At 39.0% G+C, this 16,824-nt stretch overlaps 1 protein-coding gene across 1 annotated transcript; it reads right to left on the bottom strand.

The window, feature by feature from the left end:
* Positions 1–15,890: 15,890 nt before the first annotated feature.
* On the bottom strand, positions 15,891–16,409 carry LOC138001483 (piggyBac transposable element-derived protein 4-like). The gene has a single exon (XM_068848099.1). It carries the CDS (start codon positions 16,407–16,409, stop codon positions 15,891–15,893), a length of 519 nt encoding a protein of 172 aa, XP_068704200.1.
* Between the last annotated feature and the right edge of the window lie 415 nt (positions 16,410–16,824).

Consider the following 16,824-nt stretch of genomic DNA (forward strand, 5'->3'; position numbering starts at 1 on the left):
CGGAAAGCGCCCTAGGTCAAGCCACCGCCAACCCGCCGCCATATTGAAAGCCGCGAAGACCCTGGGAACGAGGTTGTAGTGTACGAACCTCTTTTCCGTCGCGTTGTGCGTTACTCGTTATGTCTGCTCGCAGGAAATCTTTCCTTACTATAATGTCCAGCACCGCTTTTGTAGGACTTTCAGAAAAGCAAGGAAAAAGCTTAATCACGATTCGTTTTTTTAAAAAGAAAGGGATACGTAAGACAGTTCCCTATTAAGAATGGGCCAGCTGTTACTGACAGAGAAATTTGTGGGTGAATGCGTGAACACATGGTCACTGGTGGTCTTCGTGGAAAACTGCAATTTAAATGGTAAGTAAGCTTAACTCTTATGTGCTTTATGGATAGTATATTGATTTTGCTGGTTTTAAAGGTTACCAAACACTGCATTTCGTATTTTTTGGTAAACGATAGCGCCCGTGGGACAAGATGACTTTTACCAGAGCGAAGGTCATAATTTGTATAGGAGGCCCTGTATTAGCTTTTGAGAAATTTTCTTTTCTCTTATATTTCAAATAACTTCTTACAGAGCTACTCCTTACGAATAGGGTAGAATGGAATTTTATTTGCTCAGTTCATAGTTAATGTTCAATTTAAAGTTGGATACAAACAAATAAATAGATAAAATAATCATAATTACAATTTTAATTAATTAAATATTTGAGCCTAGGCGCTAAATAAACTGGTAGGTTTTCGAGTTAGCCCCTAGTGAGTTGACAGGCAAAATGGAGACTTTTCAACCAACAGGAACGAGGCCGCAGAGCCCAGCTGAGAATAGCAAAGATGAGGTATCTTATACTGTTGAGAATACCAGGCATCAAAATTGCCTCAGACAAGATATCCTTGTTGAAAATTCCACCAAGGTGGGCAGTACTCTCAATCCACATCATCATGTCAACGTAACATAGGACTTGATTACATGCCTATTTTTTATTATGAGTGGAGAGTTGCTTATTCTTTGATTGCACTCACGTGATAAGGGGGCCATGTTGGTGCCAAAACATTTCAAAAATGCAGCTGAAGATTTGCATAATAATAGAATGAAATTCCTAAAATACTTTTTCTCTGTTGTTCCTCCCATCACCATGGCCACCATGACATCTGGTGCAATCAAAGAATTTGATGTATGTTTCATGTAACAGTAGGTTAAGCCATAGGACAGCATGTAAAAGAGTATCAACGTTTAACTATGACAAAATCACTTGCTATTAATTAAACTGCTGGAAAATTTTAAATTTCAGTGTATTACATGTACAGTGTACATGTAATTGCTATTAAACTACTCACATACTTGTAAATCATTAAAAATCGTTAAAACCTTTGGTACCTGATGTTAAATGTATCGCAAGCTACATGTAAACCACACATTATCATAGCACGGGAGATATACTCTTTCTCCAACCATCTCATTAGCCTACTGGTATATCAAGCCAAAAACCAAGTGTCCTACATGCACATTTGATTGTATTTATCCACATACCATTATGCATAGTTTGTTTACAATGTACTTTTTCTCGTACTTTTGTAGTTTCTTAGGTGCACCTTACAATTTTGTTCAATGACCACAATCCCTGTTTAATTAATTTCATTGTCATATAAATGAAATTAAGGGGTTTCAATAAAATTTGAAGTTGGTAGCTGGTTTGAGTAGAGTTACTGACTGTTGTCATCAGTAAAAATGAATTTAATCTTAGGCTTGAAAGGATCTGTCTTTAATAGAATTATTACTTCAATTTAGGGGAAAAGGTAGCCAACTTCTCTGTGTAAAGAATCTGCTGCCCCCATTGATGAGTAAAATCGTCTGGTGTTAGACAGAGTAAAATCTATAAGTGTCACTCTTAGGGAGGAAGAGGTTGAATACACTGTAGCTTATTAGTACACCAATCTCTGTCACTAAGTACATGTAATTATGTGTTGCTGTATTTAATTCTTAAAACCTGAACTACAGTACTTAACCCATTGACGAGTAAAATCATCTTGCATTAGACAGAGTAAAATACTAAGTACGGCCAGTTTAGGCCAGTTTAGGGGTGAATGGATTAAAAATGCACAGTTCTCACTATGTTAGTGCAAAGCATGTTTTCTGCTTTTTATGCAATTTATAATTATTTACATGTCCAAAATTTTTTCTTGATTGACTTCATCATGCTAACCAAGCTTGACCTGTAAGGCTGCAGCACATACACTGTACATGTAGGGAAAGATAAAATCTCTTCAGTGCCTGAAAATAGGAAGGCAAGTAACTTTATGTTGCCCATTGAGCTAAAGACACGTTTAAATTACATGCAAGCTATGAGTCTAATGCTAAAAATGCATATCAATACTGTAGGATGGTAACTAATATCTCATTATGAGAATCATGCTCTCTGTCTTTCCCTCTGAATGTGATATCATATAAAATCATACCATACAATAAAGATAATAAGAGAAATCAAACTTTAATTAATAAAATGAAAATAATAATAGTAATGATAATGTTATGTTGCTACAGTATTTGAGCAACTTGTCAAATTTGGCACTCCAGCAAAACATGCACTTGTGCCCATACATGCAATGCAGGTAATGGCAAAAATGGAAGATTTGGCGAAATTCTGCGAAATCGATCACATATCACCTTCTTTGTGAAATTTTGCTGAATCTGCCATTTTCACAAAATCTGCCACCTTCACCAAGTTTGCTGCTTTTGTTGGACCCCTAAGGCAAGGTCAGTGCATTTGATTGTTGCACTTGTGGCAAAATTTCACCAAATCTGCCACTTTTGTCAAATGTGTAGTTTACACTGTAAGGCCTAGTGTTTACATCAAAATTTTACATTACTGTCGATGACATTTGTTTAAATTAAAATTTAGACAAATGTAATTCACAGTACATGTAAATACATCCACAATTCAACATTATTGCAGTCTGATTTAGACAACCAACTGATTAATTATTCAAGACTTTTCAGGGCGTCAAAAAACCCCCATTCAGTCGTGCGGGACAAGTACATTTTCCCCCCGAGTAATGACTTTCTCCCATTACTTGACCCACAGGCAAGAACCCAGGCAAGCCGTTTGCTGACTAAATTTTTCAAAATGATTTTGAGAAGAAAGGGTAAATTTAGGCTCAAGGGTAATCAAGTGTTTCGATGACGAAAGTTACAATTTATAGCGTTGTTTTGTTGATTGCGTGATGCACACTCAAGGCTCAGAAGTGGTTGGCTAGCATGTGATCAAAATCTGCCCGGATCAAATTTCTTTCCAGGATTAAAAGTAGCCACCCACGTTGGGCTCAAAAACGCTCTGTTTATTTCTCAGAATTGTAGCAATTTTCTCAAAGCTGTGGAAATTTTGTATGTGAAAAGAAGCTGCATATTTTTACCACGAAAATGAAGTCAACATTTTTGATAACATACATGTACTTGGGTGCCGCCGTGAGAAACGAAAAGTATTATATTTTGAAAAAGAATGGATAAGTGGGTCTTCAAAATGCTTTCAGAGTTCCTGGAAGATGACTTAACATAGTTTTTCTTTCAAACGAAGACGTTTTCCCCCACTGAAACTATTTTTCATTCACCCAAATGAAAAAAATATGCTCTCGCTGGCTTTTTAAAGTTGGCACTGTGCCTTTGTCAAAACTGAAGTGGGAAGGCAACTTGTTGTTAATTCTGTGTGTTATAAATTTCTCGCTCTTCTCTTTACAATGATTTCGTGGAACTAGACAAGATGCAGGTGAACATTCAAGGAGTGTAACACAATCTTTGACGAATTGAAAAAAATGATTCAAGGCTGTATAGAGTATCTGACAATGTAGGGTACACACTACTTCAGTGTGATCATAACAGTCACTGTGTTTATCCATGTTAATTATTACAAACCGTACAACTTTGTAAAAGCGGAATGAAGAAGTTAAAAGTTGTGAAAGTATCACAATATAATGGCATAAACGTAAAAGTGATCAACACTAAGAGGACTACAGTCAAGATGGGGTTATGACATTAAAACATGCCTGTAGTATGACTTCCATTTTTGGGTTCATGAATTATTAATGTAACAACCTGTAAGTGCCCCGGCAAGGAACATTTGAGAGTTACTTGCCCAACGGGCAAGGTGAAATTCAAATATTATTCGAGCCCTGCTTTGGTGTTTGTGATCATTGGTGGTAATTGAACTTGAGAATTTTTTTCAAAGGAGTTATAAAGTTTATGCACCAGTTCTGCATCATTACAAATAACATTAACCATATTATCAATTAATTGAGATTCTCTCCACTTTCTTTTCTGCTCAAGTTTTTCCCTTTTCTTTCCTCCTTTTGCCAAGATGGCTTTCTCACTGGCTTCAGCAGAGTCAGTCTCGTCCTTCATTTGACTATAGCGATTTTGGAGGTCAGCAGCATCAATGTCATCTTCATCGGTGTTGCATCTGCTCAAATTCCTTCTGCTTCCAGCGCCATTCATGCAATATCCTACACTTTTGTTTTCCTATCACGAGGTCGTTATTTTTCAGTAACAGAGCATTCAAACCTACATGTACTCAGACAATCTTTTTCAGGTTATACATGTATTTCAACTGCCTCTCACATAAAATGCAGCAGGAAGGCAAAGACTTCCTCCAAAGAGCCATTCTTAATTTGCAAATCACACAGGAAAAATGGTACTGAAGCAAGCTTGTGCGCATGTGAAGTAAAGGAAATCTTGCCCCATGGGCTCATTATCATACATTAACATAATAAAATATACATGTATGTGTATTCAATTTTGTGTGTTTTTTGTGCCATGTATAAACTGAAACGCTCTACAGACATTTTATTTGTCTGGCCAAGACTGATGAAACGTCTAGGATGAATTTAATTCATTTTAGATTTCATACTATCGTCAAATGTGGTCCATTGGTCCATGTGGGACCATGAATGGAATACGTCTGAATTAAATTAGGTAGTAAATAAACCAGAAGTCAAGTGCATGGACTTCGATCATGAATGCTGTTCCTTTTGTAATTACATGTACACTGTAGGTCCAATATTAATCCTTAGTTATTTTTAATCATTTCTAACTTAAGCATCTATTTCTTAAATGCATATGCTTCAGTTACATGAAGTGATACTCCTAATGTAAAAGGTGCCCGCAATTTTTTCTGTTCCCATGGAAATCTTGGGTTTTAATATTCAAACCTGGTGACACATCACAGGGACTGTTGTTGATCACCACAGCTGTTTGAATTTTTCTTGCTATTTTGCTGAATAAGCTTTTTTAGGTGTTCATCATGTACCTCTAGTGAAATAATTGAGGGTCATCCAAAATGCTACTATACTCAGACCTGAAGGTACATGTAAATCTCAGTCCGCTTACACATTGCCCAGAATTTAAAAAATCTGTTTCAGTAATCAAAGGTGCAGTAAGTAAGTAAGTAAAGATCTTTATTATCAAAAAAACATCCCCACAGACAAACGTGTGAGTTTACAATAAGAATAATAATTATTCTATACTAATATTCTATACTACTACACAATTAAAATGGACTTAAACAAAGTTAAATAGGCATCTGTTAATAAAGCATCGCTTGAACCTCTCGGTTCTCACTCATGGCAAAATAAAATCATGGCCCCTGCCTCTTAAAAAACGTGATCTTTGCGGAGGAAGAAGGTCATAGAGAGGATGAGCTGCATCGGTTATGATGTTGTTCCATAAATGCCTATCTCTTAAAATGATGTAGCTGCTCATTGGGGTGTACTTGGAGGTATATCCATATCGCAGAGCACGCCTACGAAAGTTATCAATCTGTGCAATGTATTTGCCCTGGTGGACACAGGCCCATACTTCTAATGCATATAAAAATAATGACATTATGAGGCTATCAAATAACACAGTCAACTCCGATAAGGAGTAGCCAAAGTACATGTACTTGCAGACCCTGAAAATGTAAAGTCTAGAATTGGCCTTGCCAAGCATATACTTAAATTGAGTATCCCAGTTGCACGGGTCTTCATTAAATGTTACTCCTAACAATTTGAGCTCCTTCGTCCTAGCTATCCCATCAATATCACCTGGAGTTTTCCTGGTCTTTCCTCTTACTACCATTTCAAAGGTCTTCTTGAAATTTAACGTCATCTTGTGGTCGTCTGCCCAGAGTTTGATGCTGCAAACGTCTTGATGTGATGGGTCAATCTGACCTGGGCTTGACCTGATAGGTACACTAACTGTGATGTCATCAGCATATTTAATCAGTAGTGAACTTGAACTAACAGACTTGATGTCGTTCACCATGATGGAAAATAGAATGGGACCAAGAAGATTCCCCTGCGGGACACCTTTGTTAATATCGAGGAACTCTGTTACAACACCATCCACCATGACTCTTTGTTGGTGGTCACACAGGAAGCTGATCACCCAGTTGATGATATATGGGTTAATGTCATGCAAGACTCGATGGGAAACAGAATCAAAAGCTTTACTAAAGTCAAATGATAGGACCCGGACAAAATCTGCATCCTTGTCCGGCCAATCCAACCAATAATGTTGACACTTGATTAGAGCCATAGATGTCCTGCGGCCTTCCATATAAGCAAACTGGTCTGGGCCAATCTCATCCTTAAGCACAGGAGACAGTTCTTGTTTGCAAACAAGCCGTTCAAAGATCCTCATTATGATATTAGTTAATGAGATTGGTCGCAGGTGATTACACTCCGTTAGAGGGGATTCTTTGGGAATGGGTGAAACATTTGCTAGTTTCCACAGTGTTGGAACAGCTTGATGAATTAATGAACTGTTGAAGATTGCTGTAATCACAAGTGCAAGATGATGGGAGTAATCACGCCAGAACCAATATGGAAACTCATCCGGTCCAGATGCAGTTCTCTTCTGGTGTGTTAACAGTTTTATAAGAGCATTTTCATCCACAATTGGAATACGAGTTCCAACAGGTATTTCAAGAGGTGCAATCCATATTAATGGACTGAAAATATGCATTTATGACATCTGGAGATAATACTGAACTAACAAGTGTTGCAAAGAATTGGCTGCCAATTGAGAGGTTACAAAAGCACTGACGATCAAGTGAAGGTTAGCAAAAACACTGAAGATCAAAAGCACTTGAGGATCAAGTCGAAAGTACATGTTAGAGTGATTGCATACAGTGTACATGTTCCCATGTGGGGCAAGTAAACACGTGAGACCTCTTATGTGATTCAAACATTCCTTAATAAGGTCACACTTTTGCACCCAGACATGTTCATGTCACAAGCCAACAGTATCACTTGTATCTTTTTATTTGAAAGAATGCTGGATGTTACACACTTTTTTGTTCTTCACTATCAAGGTAAGCAGGAGCAAAACATAAATTTTGTCAGATTCTTGCTCCTAGTGAAGAAGAAACCCTCTGGCCTTCAAAATTGAATTCTGATTCGTATACCCACTACAGTTAATTAACCCTTTCCTTATACAAGTATTCTGATAAAATAATATTTCGTTCAAGAGGTGGCAGTTGTGTCACACTTAAATATGATTCAACTGAAACAGCAATTTTATGTACTGCCTATAGCAATGTTTCAGTTTTCCCATTTCTTTTAGCCCTGTTAGTTTTCCCTAGCCACAAGGGTATTAATCTTATGTCACCATAGAGACCTTAAACTGTATGTCCTAGAGAGGTGAAAGTTTTGTTGTGCCTTTGTAGAGCAGCTATGGTACAATAGCTCAATTAGCTAAGCCAATTACAATGCAAGAATTTCAGTAATACTGTAGATGTCAATGATCATGCTCATTCAAGGTGTCTGACCTGTAGAAGATTGTCTTGTTAGTGTTTGGAATACACCATGCATCTGTAGCTCACAATTACATGAACTGTAATGAAAGATTTTCCATTTACTGTAAGTTGTAATTCTCTCCATCCTGAAGACCATGGTGTGGTGGTGGTGTTGAAGAGAAAAGGCAAAAACCCAGATGTTAATAGTGATGTTAATGATGATTATAATGCTTAAAACAGCTTTGCTAAGCTTACAAAGTCAATCTTAATTCCACAAGAATGGGCTTTATTATAAGCAAACAAGTGAAAAACTCTGCTGTATTTTGTTGCTAACAATGCAAGAAGACTTGCCTTAGCTGGCTAGAATTTGTTACAGAGTTACTTAAACTATTCCACTGCTTTCTATAATAGAATAATTTTTTGCAATAGTCACAAGAAGGTATTATCAACAGATCTAGATCTGGTATTTTGTGGGTGGTTTACATGTACATGCACTTGCTGGAGAAGACCACTGTGTTTGTGGACAAGACGGTGTCTTTTTTATCCAACTCTTCAGTATTCTTCCAGCTTTAATACCATGTATCTTGCACAATTCTCTCGAGAGCTATTCAGTCAGAAGGGTGCATCTTGGTATGGAGTGGGTTTATTTCATTTTATTCTTTACTAAACAGGCTTTCTTTAAGCAAATTTTTAGCCCTGAAGAGAGTGAACATGAACACTCAAATTTTGGTTCAAACCAGTTTTGACAATTTGGAGGGAATGTCTTATCAGAAGGATTCACTCTACAACATTGTTTCATGTGACAGCAATGTTATGGTACCAAATGAAATACCAACAATTGCTCCAACACATGTGCTCATCAATGTAACCTGATAGGTTACCATGACAACACAAAAAGCCACCTAAGAACACCCTATTGACTGAATGCATAAATGGCTGCCAAAAATGTATTCTTTTGTTTATGCGCTAATGAGACTCACTAGCCTCGCTCTCAAGCAACCTTTCTTTTGCATTTTGTCCATGCAAATGAGGCTAGTGAGGCTAATTAGCACAATAAACAAAAGAATATTTTTTTGGCCGCCATTTATGCATTCGGTCTATATCTTGTCTAAAAACTATTATATGGAAAGAATGAACTCATTTTTAATACTGCTGGGAAGTGCATGGTTAGAAGGCTAAGATAAAACTCTGCAAAATTTAAAAGAAATTTCTGGAGCCGATTCAAACTAAAATTGTTCAATTGTGCAGGTGGCTATTAATCCGCACCAGAAAATGTGCCTTCAGTTTATTTATTTTGTCTCTTACTACAGTTTGCCTTGTGGAACATTTAAGGAAGAGGACTTTTTTTGATGTAAAAGGAATGATGAACAAAAACGATTTTGTCACAACACTGGTGCATACCGGTAATACACTACTGCAACACCTTTTCTATGCTTTATAATACTTATACACGAATGTCATTTTAGCTCAAAGGATGATGTAGAAATTTACTGACGCCATTTTGCCTCATTTGAATGAAATTGAGAGAAGTATGTACTTTTGCTATGCCAAATTGGTATTCATGCAATTTGCAATTTTCAGGATGAAAAAAGGAACAATATCCCTTTTTGATAAAGTCCTCTCCACAGTGTGATATATAATGAATCAATTTGGCTATCTTCTGCAAGGTATGAGTACACACCACGGTTGCTACACATCAATGTTGTCTTGTGCCTTGGAAAAGGCTTTGAAAGATTAAGTGACTTCAGTTGTTGTGAGAGGTGACTAGCAAGCTGGAAACTGTTACATTGTGCTTCTTATGACAAAAGACCCCTTTCCTCTTTCCTTGTCCAGTGTGCTTGCAGTAATACCCCTCAAGGGGTTAGCTGTTATATACGCAAAGATGGACTACCGGTATCTTGATGACTACATGCAGTACATATACAACCTCTTTTCGTTCTTTGATTTATTTAAGGTTGTCATCTGATTACAGATGTCAACACCACTCATAAATTCATAATAGGACTGGGCAGTCTGTGGTCTGTAACTTTTTTGAACCCAGCATTCCCATAGCTTCACTCTCATATGGCCTGTCTCATTAATTGGCCAATATAAAAAAATATCATTATACTGTACTATTTGTTTGTCCCTCCAGAATTTTGCATAAGGATAATATTAGGTTTTATTTTTTCTTGGGACTTACAGTGGTCCCAAGAGAAACTGGAAACAATGCTCATGCAAAATTTTGCAGGGACAAACAACGAATATTATGGTATTTTTGATAGTGGCTAATTGACCCTCTTATCATCAGAGTCAAAATATCAGTTCTCTTCTGCAAGCCATGCACAAAACACTGGTAGAGAGTGAATGGTGCTGAGAAAGGAATCATCCCTTTGTCCTTGCACCTTATAGTGTGGCTGTTTTTTTGAGCCTAAGGCATCTCCACACTTCCAAAGCACACTTGTTTTCAACTTCTTTTCATGTGCTGCTATTACTGCTGCAGCACAAATGTAAGAGGTTATGGAGAGTATTATGCTCTTTGATTGGGCCTGTGGTGGTGAAAGGTACCCATGATCAAGAGGGGCCAGTAGGAGTGAATAAAGCATCAAGGGTCCCAACATGGAACCTTGTGGAAGACCCGAGAAAAGTGGCACATATGTGGACTTCTCATCACCCATAACTACATACTATTTTCTGTCTGAGAAAAAGTCGTTTATCCACCGGTGTGCACTGCCACTATTACCATAGCTGGAGAGTTTGTGTAGTAAGTTATTATGTGGGACCTTATCAAAGCCTTTAAAAACGTGCATACATGTACACAGCATTCCTTTATCTACCATTCTGCATGTTTTCTCCTTATGTTGTATCCTGAATTAATGCAGTCTGTTGGGTTTTGAAGGATCACTTCTGTTGAAAGGCATGCTTAAATCAGAAAGGCATTGTGCTTCTCAAGATTCTTGGAGACGTTTGAGTAGTTAGATGCTTAATTAACTCTTTCACCGCCATGATTTGGAAAAAAGAGTGTCGCCCTGTGCCAAGTTTTTTCCTTTTAGTGTAAAGTTTAGTTACATTCATAACGAAAACGTTAATATCTCCCAAAAGTGAAAATGGTATAGCCTTGAAACTTGAAGACAACATTGCTTGAGGAATAATTGTTTCTATGTACATGTTGTCTCCATGATAGCCAACATCACATGACCTTTACAGTTTAAAGTAATTATGGGAAATAGTGTCATTCACTTGACTAAGGAAAAAATTATTCTTTGTACAAGCATGAATAAGAGTCAAAACAAACAAGTAATGCTGGTCTCCTTTGGGCAAGAAGAGTTTGATACTTTTCAAGCAAAATATTGAAAACTGGAACACAGATTATCTCAAGTTTACTTGTTTTTAGATTCAAATGGACCAAAATTTAATAAGAAGAAATAAGAGTAATAAATGCACCCTGAGTAGCATCAATTAGCAGGGAAATATGTGTAACATCACTTTGTGCCCTGTAATTCCTTAGTGTATGGTACTGTTCAAGGCATGGTACCACACACACAGGAATGTTGCATTGTTTGCAATAATAGGATGTCTTTCCTATCAGAACAAACTTTACAATCTGGCTTGTGTTTGTTGTTTTCGTATATTCCAGGGAAGTGTCTTCCTGTAATTCTCTGGGGAGCTTGATTGTTGCTTGGACGTCCTTGCTTCACCTGACGTGGCTCCCATTCTTCTAGGAGTCCAGTAATAACTTTTTGGCAGAACCTCACTGGGTCCAGTTTGCTGTTGTTACTTGCTTTAAAATAAATTATATAGGCATTGACCAAGGCAATTTCTCTCACTCAATGGTAAATGGTGTGATACCACTAAAAGCTTTTATGAAGATATTGGCATGTTCCTAACATTTGATCTAAGCGATCTACACCAACCATGTTTTGATTGTACTTTCCAGCAATCAAAGGCTTTTCAATTGTTCGATATCCTCCAGCAGTTCCTCTGCTCCTGATTCTTTTGTCAATATTTAAACTCATCGGCACAGATGAATGTGGAATAAGGTGCCTAAAAAGGTGGTCATGCTGAAGGAGCGCGAACGTTTACGATCTCTGACCTGATCTTTGTTATCATGACAATCTGATGAGCGATGAGAATTGTGGCAAAGACTGCATTTATGTGCGAACATGCACGACGAGTATGGCGAGGAACATGCGCCACGATTCCATGATCTACAGACTACATTGCTCGACGAGGAACCCGTAGCTTCCGATGAAATACTATTCTGGCGGCTCAGATGCGGCCTAGATGACGCTCCTGCTGCATGAAAATTGTATAACTGAACGTGCAAACTCGACCAGTCAGTGATCTTAGAAGCCGCGGCGTGTTCTCTTAAAGCCCAATCATACGAAAGCCAGACTCGTCCCCCAAAATCTCGATAAGTCCGTAAGATCAGCAGTTTATAAGCCATCAAATCATTCCAACGGTGAGGGAATGTTTTAGTAAGAATAAGAGAAAATACTGTGAACACCTCACACCAACTCACGATATCTTCAATCTTCCGGCGTGGCTTTCTTGTGGAAGTTAAAACAACACGGCCATCAAACAAGAGGTGCGGCTCAGATTGAGCTTGTATCAAGTTCGGGGTCAACAATTCACTTAAGTAAATGTATTTACCGGCCTGGATTTGATTCACCAGTTTTGGAGGGATCGGCGAAAAACCAGGTCCCACAACAAAATGTTCATTGAACGAGGCGCTGAGACCTGACGCGCTCACAGATGGCAAAATTGTGCCTGGTACAAGACACGCTGGCGCAGTCGTTGGTGTTGCAACCCTCACAGAGGTGACAGGAGTTGACGGCAGTGAGAAAGTAGAGAGAAAAGACGGTACAGATGTTGGCATACCTTGGTTGTCGGCTGTCCAAGCCGGCAGAACGCTCTCAGATGAAAGAAAGCCATTGGTAGTCATGTGGAGCTGATCCTGAGCTCCCGAGGATGGAACACAGCTCACAGAACTTGCTGAGCCTGGCGCGGCTGACGCGCTCGCTGACGCCAAAGAAGCTCTTACAGCTGCCAAAGCTGCTTCGGTGGCTGCTGCTTGAATTGCTGCTCGTAATTCCTGGGATAGGCCAGAAGACGCCATCTGAGTTGAACCCAAATCCGCCAAAGGTGAAGCAGCACTTGAAAAGGCCAGCGTTAGATCCTCCGAACCAAAACTTGTAGTCGGAGTAGCAGACAAGGCTGCAGAACGGCTATTATTCGTGGACCGGGACGTCATTGTTTGGCTTAAAAGGCGACAATTAAAGCTCCAAAAGACCAAAAAGGCAAGACAATCAAAGTAGTGAAGCGACTTAGTGCGTGTGACAATACATACAGATGCCACGTGGTCCTGCAAGCTATAGGATGGCCCTGCAAGCTGTGGGGTGCCCCCACAGTATCAAAGCATGCTGGAATGCATGCCTTTTAAGTTTAACTTTGCCTAAATTGCATTTAGCCACATTTAAATTTGTGTGAACTGTGCTCAGCAGGGTCAATCGTTTTGAGTCATGCCAGGCACAGGCTACAAGATTACTACTGCGCATAAACACTGGATCATCTCCTTTAGACAATTTCTGCCACTGTCTCACAAGCCCCAATGTTTTTTTGCTCAAGTAGAGAAAACAAAATAATGTGGAGAAGAGTAAAAATTGTCCATATAAACGATGTGTCCCCTGTCATATCTGCCCAACAATGAGGTGACAACATGTTCAGTAAGTAATGTACCAGCTTCCCGCTGAAATGGATGCTTGCCAGTGTAGATTTTTGATCTCAAACAGTAGCCACTTTCTGATTCACTTAAGATAAATGACTTCATTCTGGTTGGTTTAGCTGGTAAATACTGAGGGAAGAAAATAAGGCCTTTAAATTTTACCATTCTCTTGTCAATAGCGAGGCACATTTTTGGCTGATACACTTTCTCATAATTATTGTGGCTCAGATATGTCCAACCTCGAACCCAGTCTCTCTCTCTTTCCTCCTCCCTTGTCGTCGAGAGAGAGACCCTGGTTGAACCTGGTCACGTGACTACCCAAAATCTGTGTGGTAAAAAAACCTGCTGGCAGGAAAGGGTGACAAAGTCACTAGACTGTCATCATGACAAATTGATTGAATTAGGGAGGTAAAGTCAAAAAAAAACGTCACTGCCATTAAACCAATAAATTATGGCTGCGCATGGGCATGCCAAAAAGTTTCTTCACAGTGGTTTTTCTACACTATCAAGCAGCTGTAGGCTGTGCAGTGGTATTTGCGATAAAGATCATTGCAACAATTTGTATGCTAAGAGGAACCTATTGTAGCTGTTCTTACTGTTGAGGAGATAAACGGCAAGTTGCTCCCTCGAGGAGAATTTCCACATTTGGTGTGTAGGCCATGTCTTCGAAGGCTTACAAATATGAAGAGTTTCCAGGAAACGATAAGAAGTAGTCAAGTCGAATTTGAAAACAAAAAGGGAACGTTTGAAAGGTGCATCGAAACATCACCATCCGCTCCACGGACCATCAAAAGTTCTAAGAGCAGAGAAACGATATGAAACCGGTGAGGGATGTACTTTTCATCAAATCCTGAGCCTTAACCCTTTCACTACTATATGCTAATTAGGCCCAAAACCACTTGTTCCTGAATACTTAATTAGGCAGCACCAAAACTTCAACACAAAATCAAAACATGCATGCTCAGTAGATTTTAATGGAATGTTACTTCCCAAAATGGGAAACAAAATACAGTCTGATTGTTATTTCACTCATTCATAACTTTGACTGCAATTAATCTGTTAACAGCATGAAGCACTGCCTCAAGAAAGTAGAGAACTGAAAAAAAAATTCAAATTTGCCGCCATTAATGCCGGCACCACGATTGGTTTGTTCAACAAGTAACATGTAAAGCAAAGAAACATGGTGTATTCCCTAAAAAGATTTCATAAAACAGTTAAATAGTCAATCTAAGATATTGTAGCTTGAACAGGTAAGCTCAACATAGTTTATTCCGCCTGCATGTGGAACTCATTGTGGCATGTGGGACAGAGTGCAACTTTACAGAGTTTGCACTCGAAACGCGTCTCCACTTTGTAACCTTTCAGGGTTCTCCTGCCAGCTTTGATACACGCTACACATTTCCTCTTTCTCCCTTCTACATGGACAGAAATATGCTGTCCTGGATCCACAGCAGTTTCGCTTGAAACATCAAGGGAGCGCCTCTTTCTCTTCCTTTGAGAAAAGCCACCGATAAGTTGCTTGGCAAGTTCAAGCCTGAAGTCCATGCAGCAATGGTTTCTTACGTCGTTCTCCACGATGAATGTTGAACAAGACGAAGGCATTGCAGATGGACAAATTGAACAAAAACCAGAAAATATATCTGTACCACTTTCGTGATTGCCAGCCTGTATAATAAAATGAGCAAAGCTGATCTGCACGATCAACTCCTGAAAGCGGTGTAAACATCAGCAACTCGCGGCTTTTGAATTTCAATATTTTGCCCTTTTTTCTTTCGCTGCACTGGTCTGGAGGGTTCACTCGGGGAAACATTTGTCGACAAGAAAGAAATATCTCGCTTGTCATGCCATTTAGTGAAAACTAGAGCACCACGCTGCGCAGTAACTATCTCTCCTTGCTTGAGCTTTTGTTTTGCACACGGCGGTAAGTCTTTCCTGTTGCAGCGAACTGTTCCACACGCGTAAGTGTTCTGAGCAAGAAGACAATCAAAGAGGAAAGAACTCGAAAAAAAATTGTCAAAAAATATGTGCCTGTTTTTATTAAGGAAAGGAGTCGCCATTTTCATCACGACATCATATCCAAGGCCATGAATGCAATGTTCGTTTCCCTCTTGTCCGAGGTAAACAGAAAAATTTGACACGTAGCCATTGCTTGAGTCTGCCGCCATCCAGACTTTTTATGCCATATTTTGTTGGTTTAGCGGGCATGTACTGTCGGAATGATAGTCTTCCTTTAAATGCTATCATTCCCTCGTCAATCGAGAGATTTTTCGACGGCTCAAAAACATTTTGAATTTTCTCTAAAATGTTATCGAGGATTGGCCGTACTTTGAATAATCGGTCGTAATTATCGGCACCGCGTGGTGGTTCTTGTGAAGAATCATTGAAATGAATGTACTGACTGATTTCTTCAAACCTGTTTTTGGTCATTACATTTTATATGCCTCTATTTCCAATAAATGAATCGGATGACCAATACATCGAAATTCTTGGCAAGCTGTTTATTCCCATTATAATGCACATACCAAAGTATGCACAAAGCTCTTGAGCCGTGACATCTTGCCACTTGTCAAGCCTAATGCGCGTGTTTGCTAATTTCTTCCGAGCATATCGGTTGGTTTCTCGGACCACTAAATTAATAATAGAAAGGTCGAAAATAAGGTTGAAAAAGAATTTCTCGTTTGCTTCGTTGGGAACAGCGACTTTGATTCCTGAGGTGGAAGCGAAATTGTTGATAACAAGGTCCTCAAAATCTTGCGACCACGAAGTTTCATCATCACTTTCGTTCGAACTTCCTTCGTCTGATTCGCTTTCAGTGTGACTCGCTAATCCTTCAAAATCTATGTCTGACTCCATAGAACTTTCACCGTCTGATTCATTGCTATTTTCTTCATCAGACGATCCGAAAATCTCACGATATTCTTCTTCGCTAATAGGATGCGGTGCAGTAGCCATTATGATAGTTCATGTAACGCTAGGCAAGTAAACAGTTTAAAACAGCCGCTCTCTACCATAAAGGGGGCGCTAAATTTATGCGCAGTTGGCAAGATTTTATTGGTCAACACTCACTTTAAACAATAAAAACAAAAGGTAGGCAAATATCGCCTGACCCGGGGAGCACAGAGTCTCAAAAATAGTCTCGGTCTGTTTGGCCGCTTTTGGCCGCTCTAGGAATAACGTGACATTTCCGGCTGGCCGCTTTTGGCCGCTCCAGTAGTGAAAGGGTTAAATTAATTAAAATATTGTAAGTTTCATTTTCAAGTTTACCATCCTTACATTCAATATGAGAATTTTATGCTTCAATCCACCCACAAAATGGCAAACCTCATTCAGAATGAAATATGTGCTGTGCTCTGTTCGGAAAGGCAAT

The sequence above is a fragment of the Montipora foliosa genome, chromosome 4, assembly GCF_036669935.1.
Source record: "Montipora foliosa isolate CH-2021 chromosome 4, ASM3666993v2, whole genome shotgun sequence".
In the NCBI taxonomy this organism is placed as follows: Eukaryota; Metazoa; Cnidaria; class Anthozoa; order Scleractinia; family Acroporidae; genus Montipora; species Montipora foliosa.

Coding starts and splice junctions, on each gene's coding strand:
- LOC138001483 (XM_068848099.1), bottom strand. CDS start 16,409: ATGGCTACTGCACCGCATCCTATTAGCGAAGAAGAATATCGTGAGATT.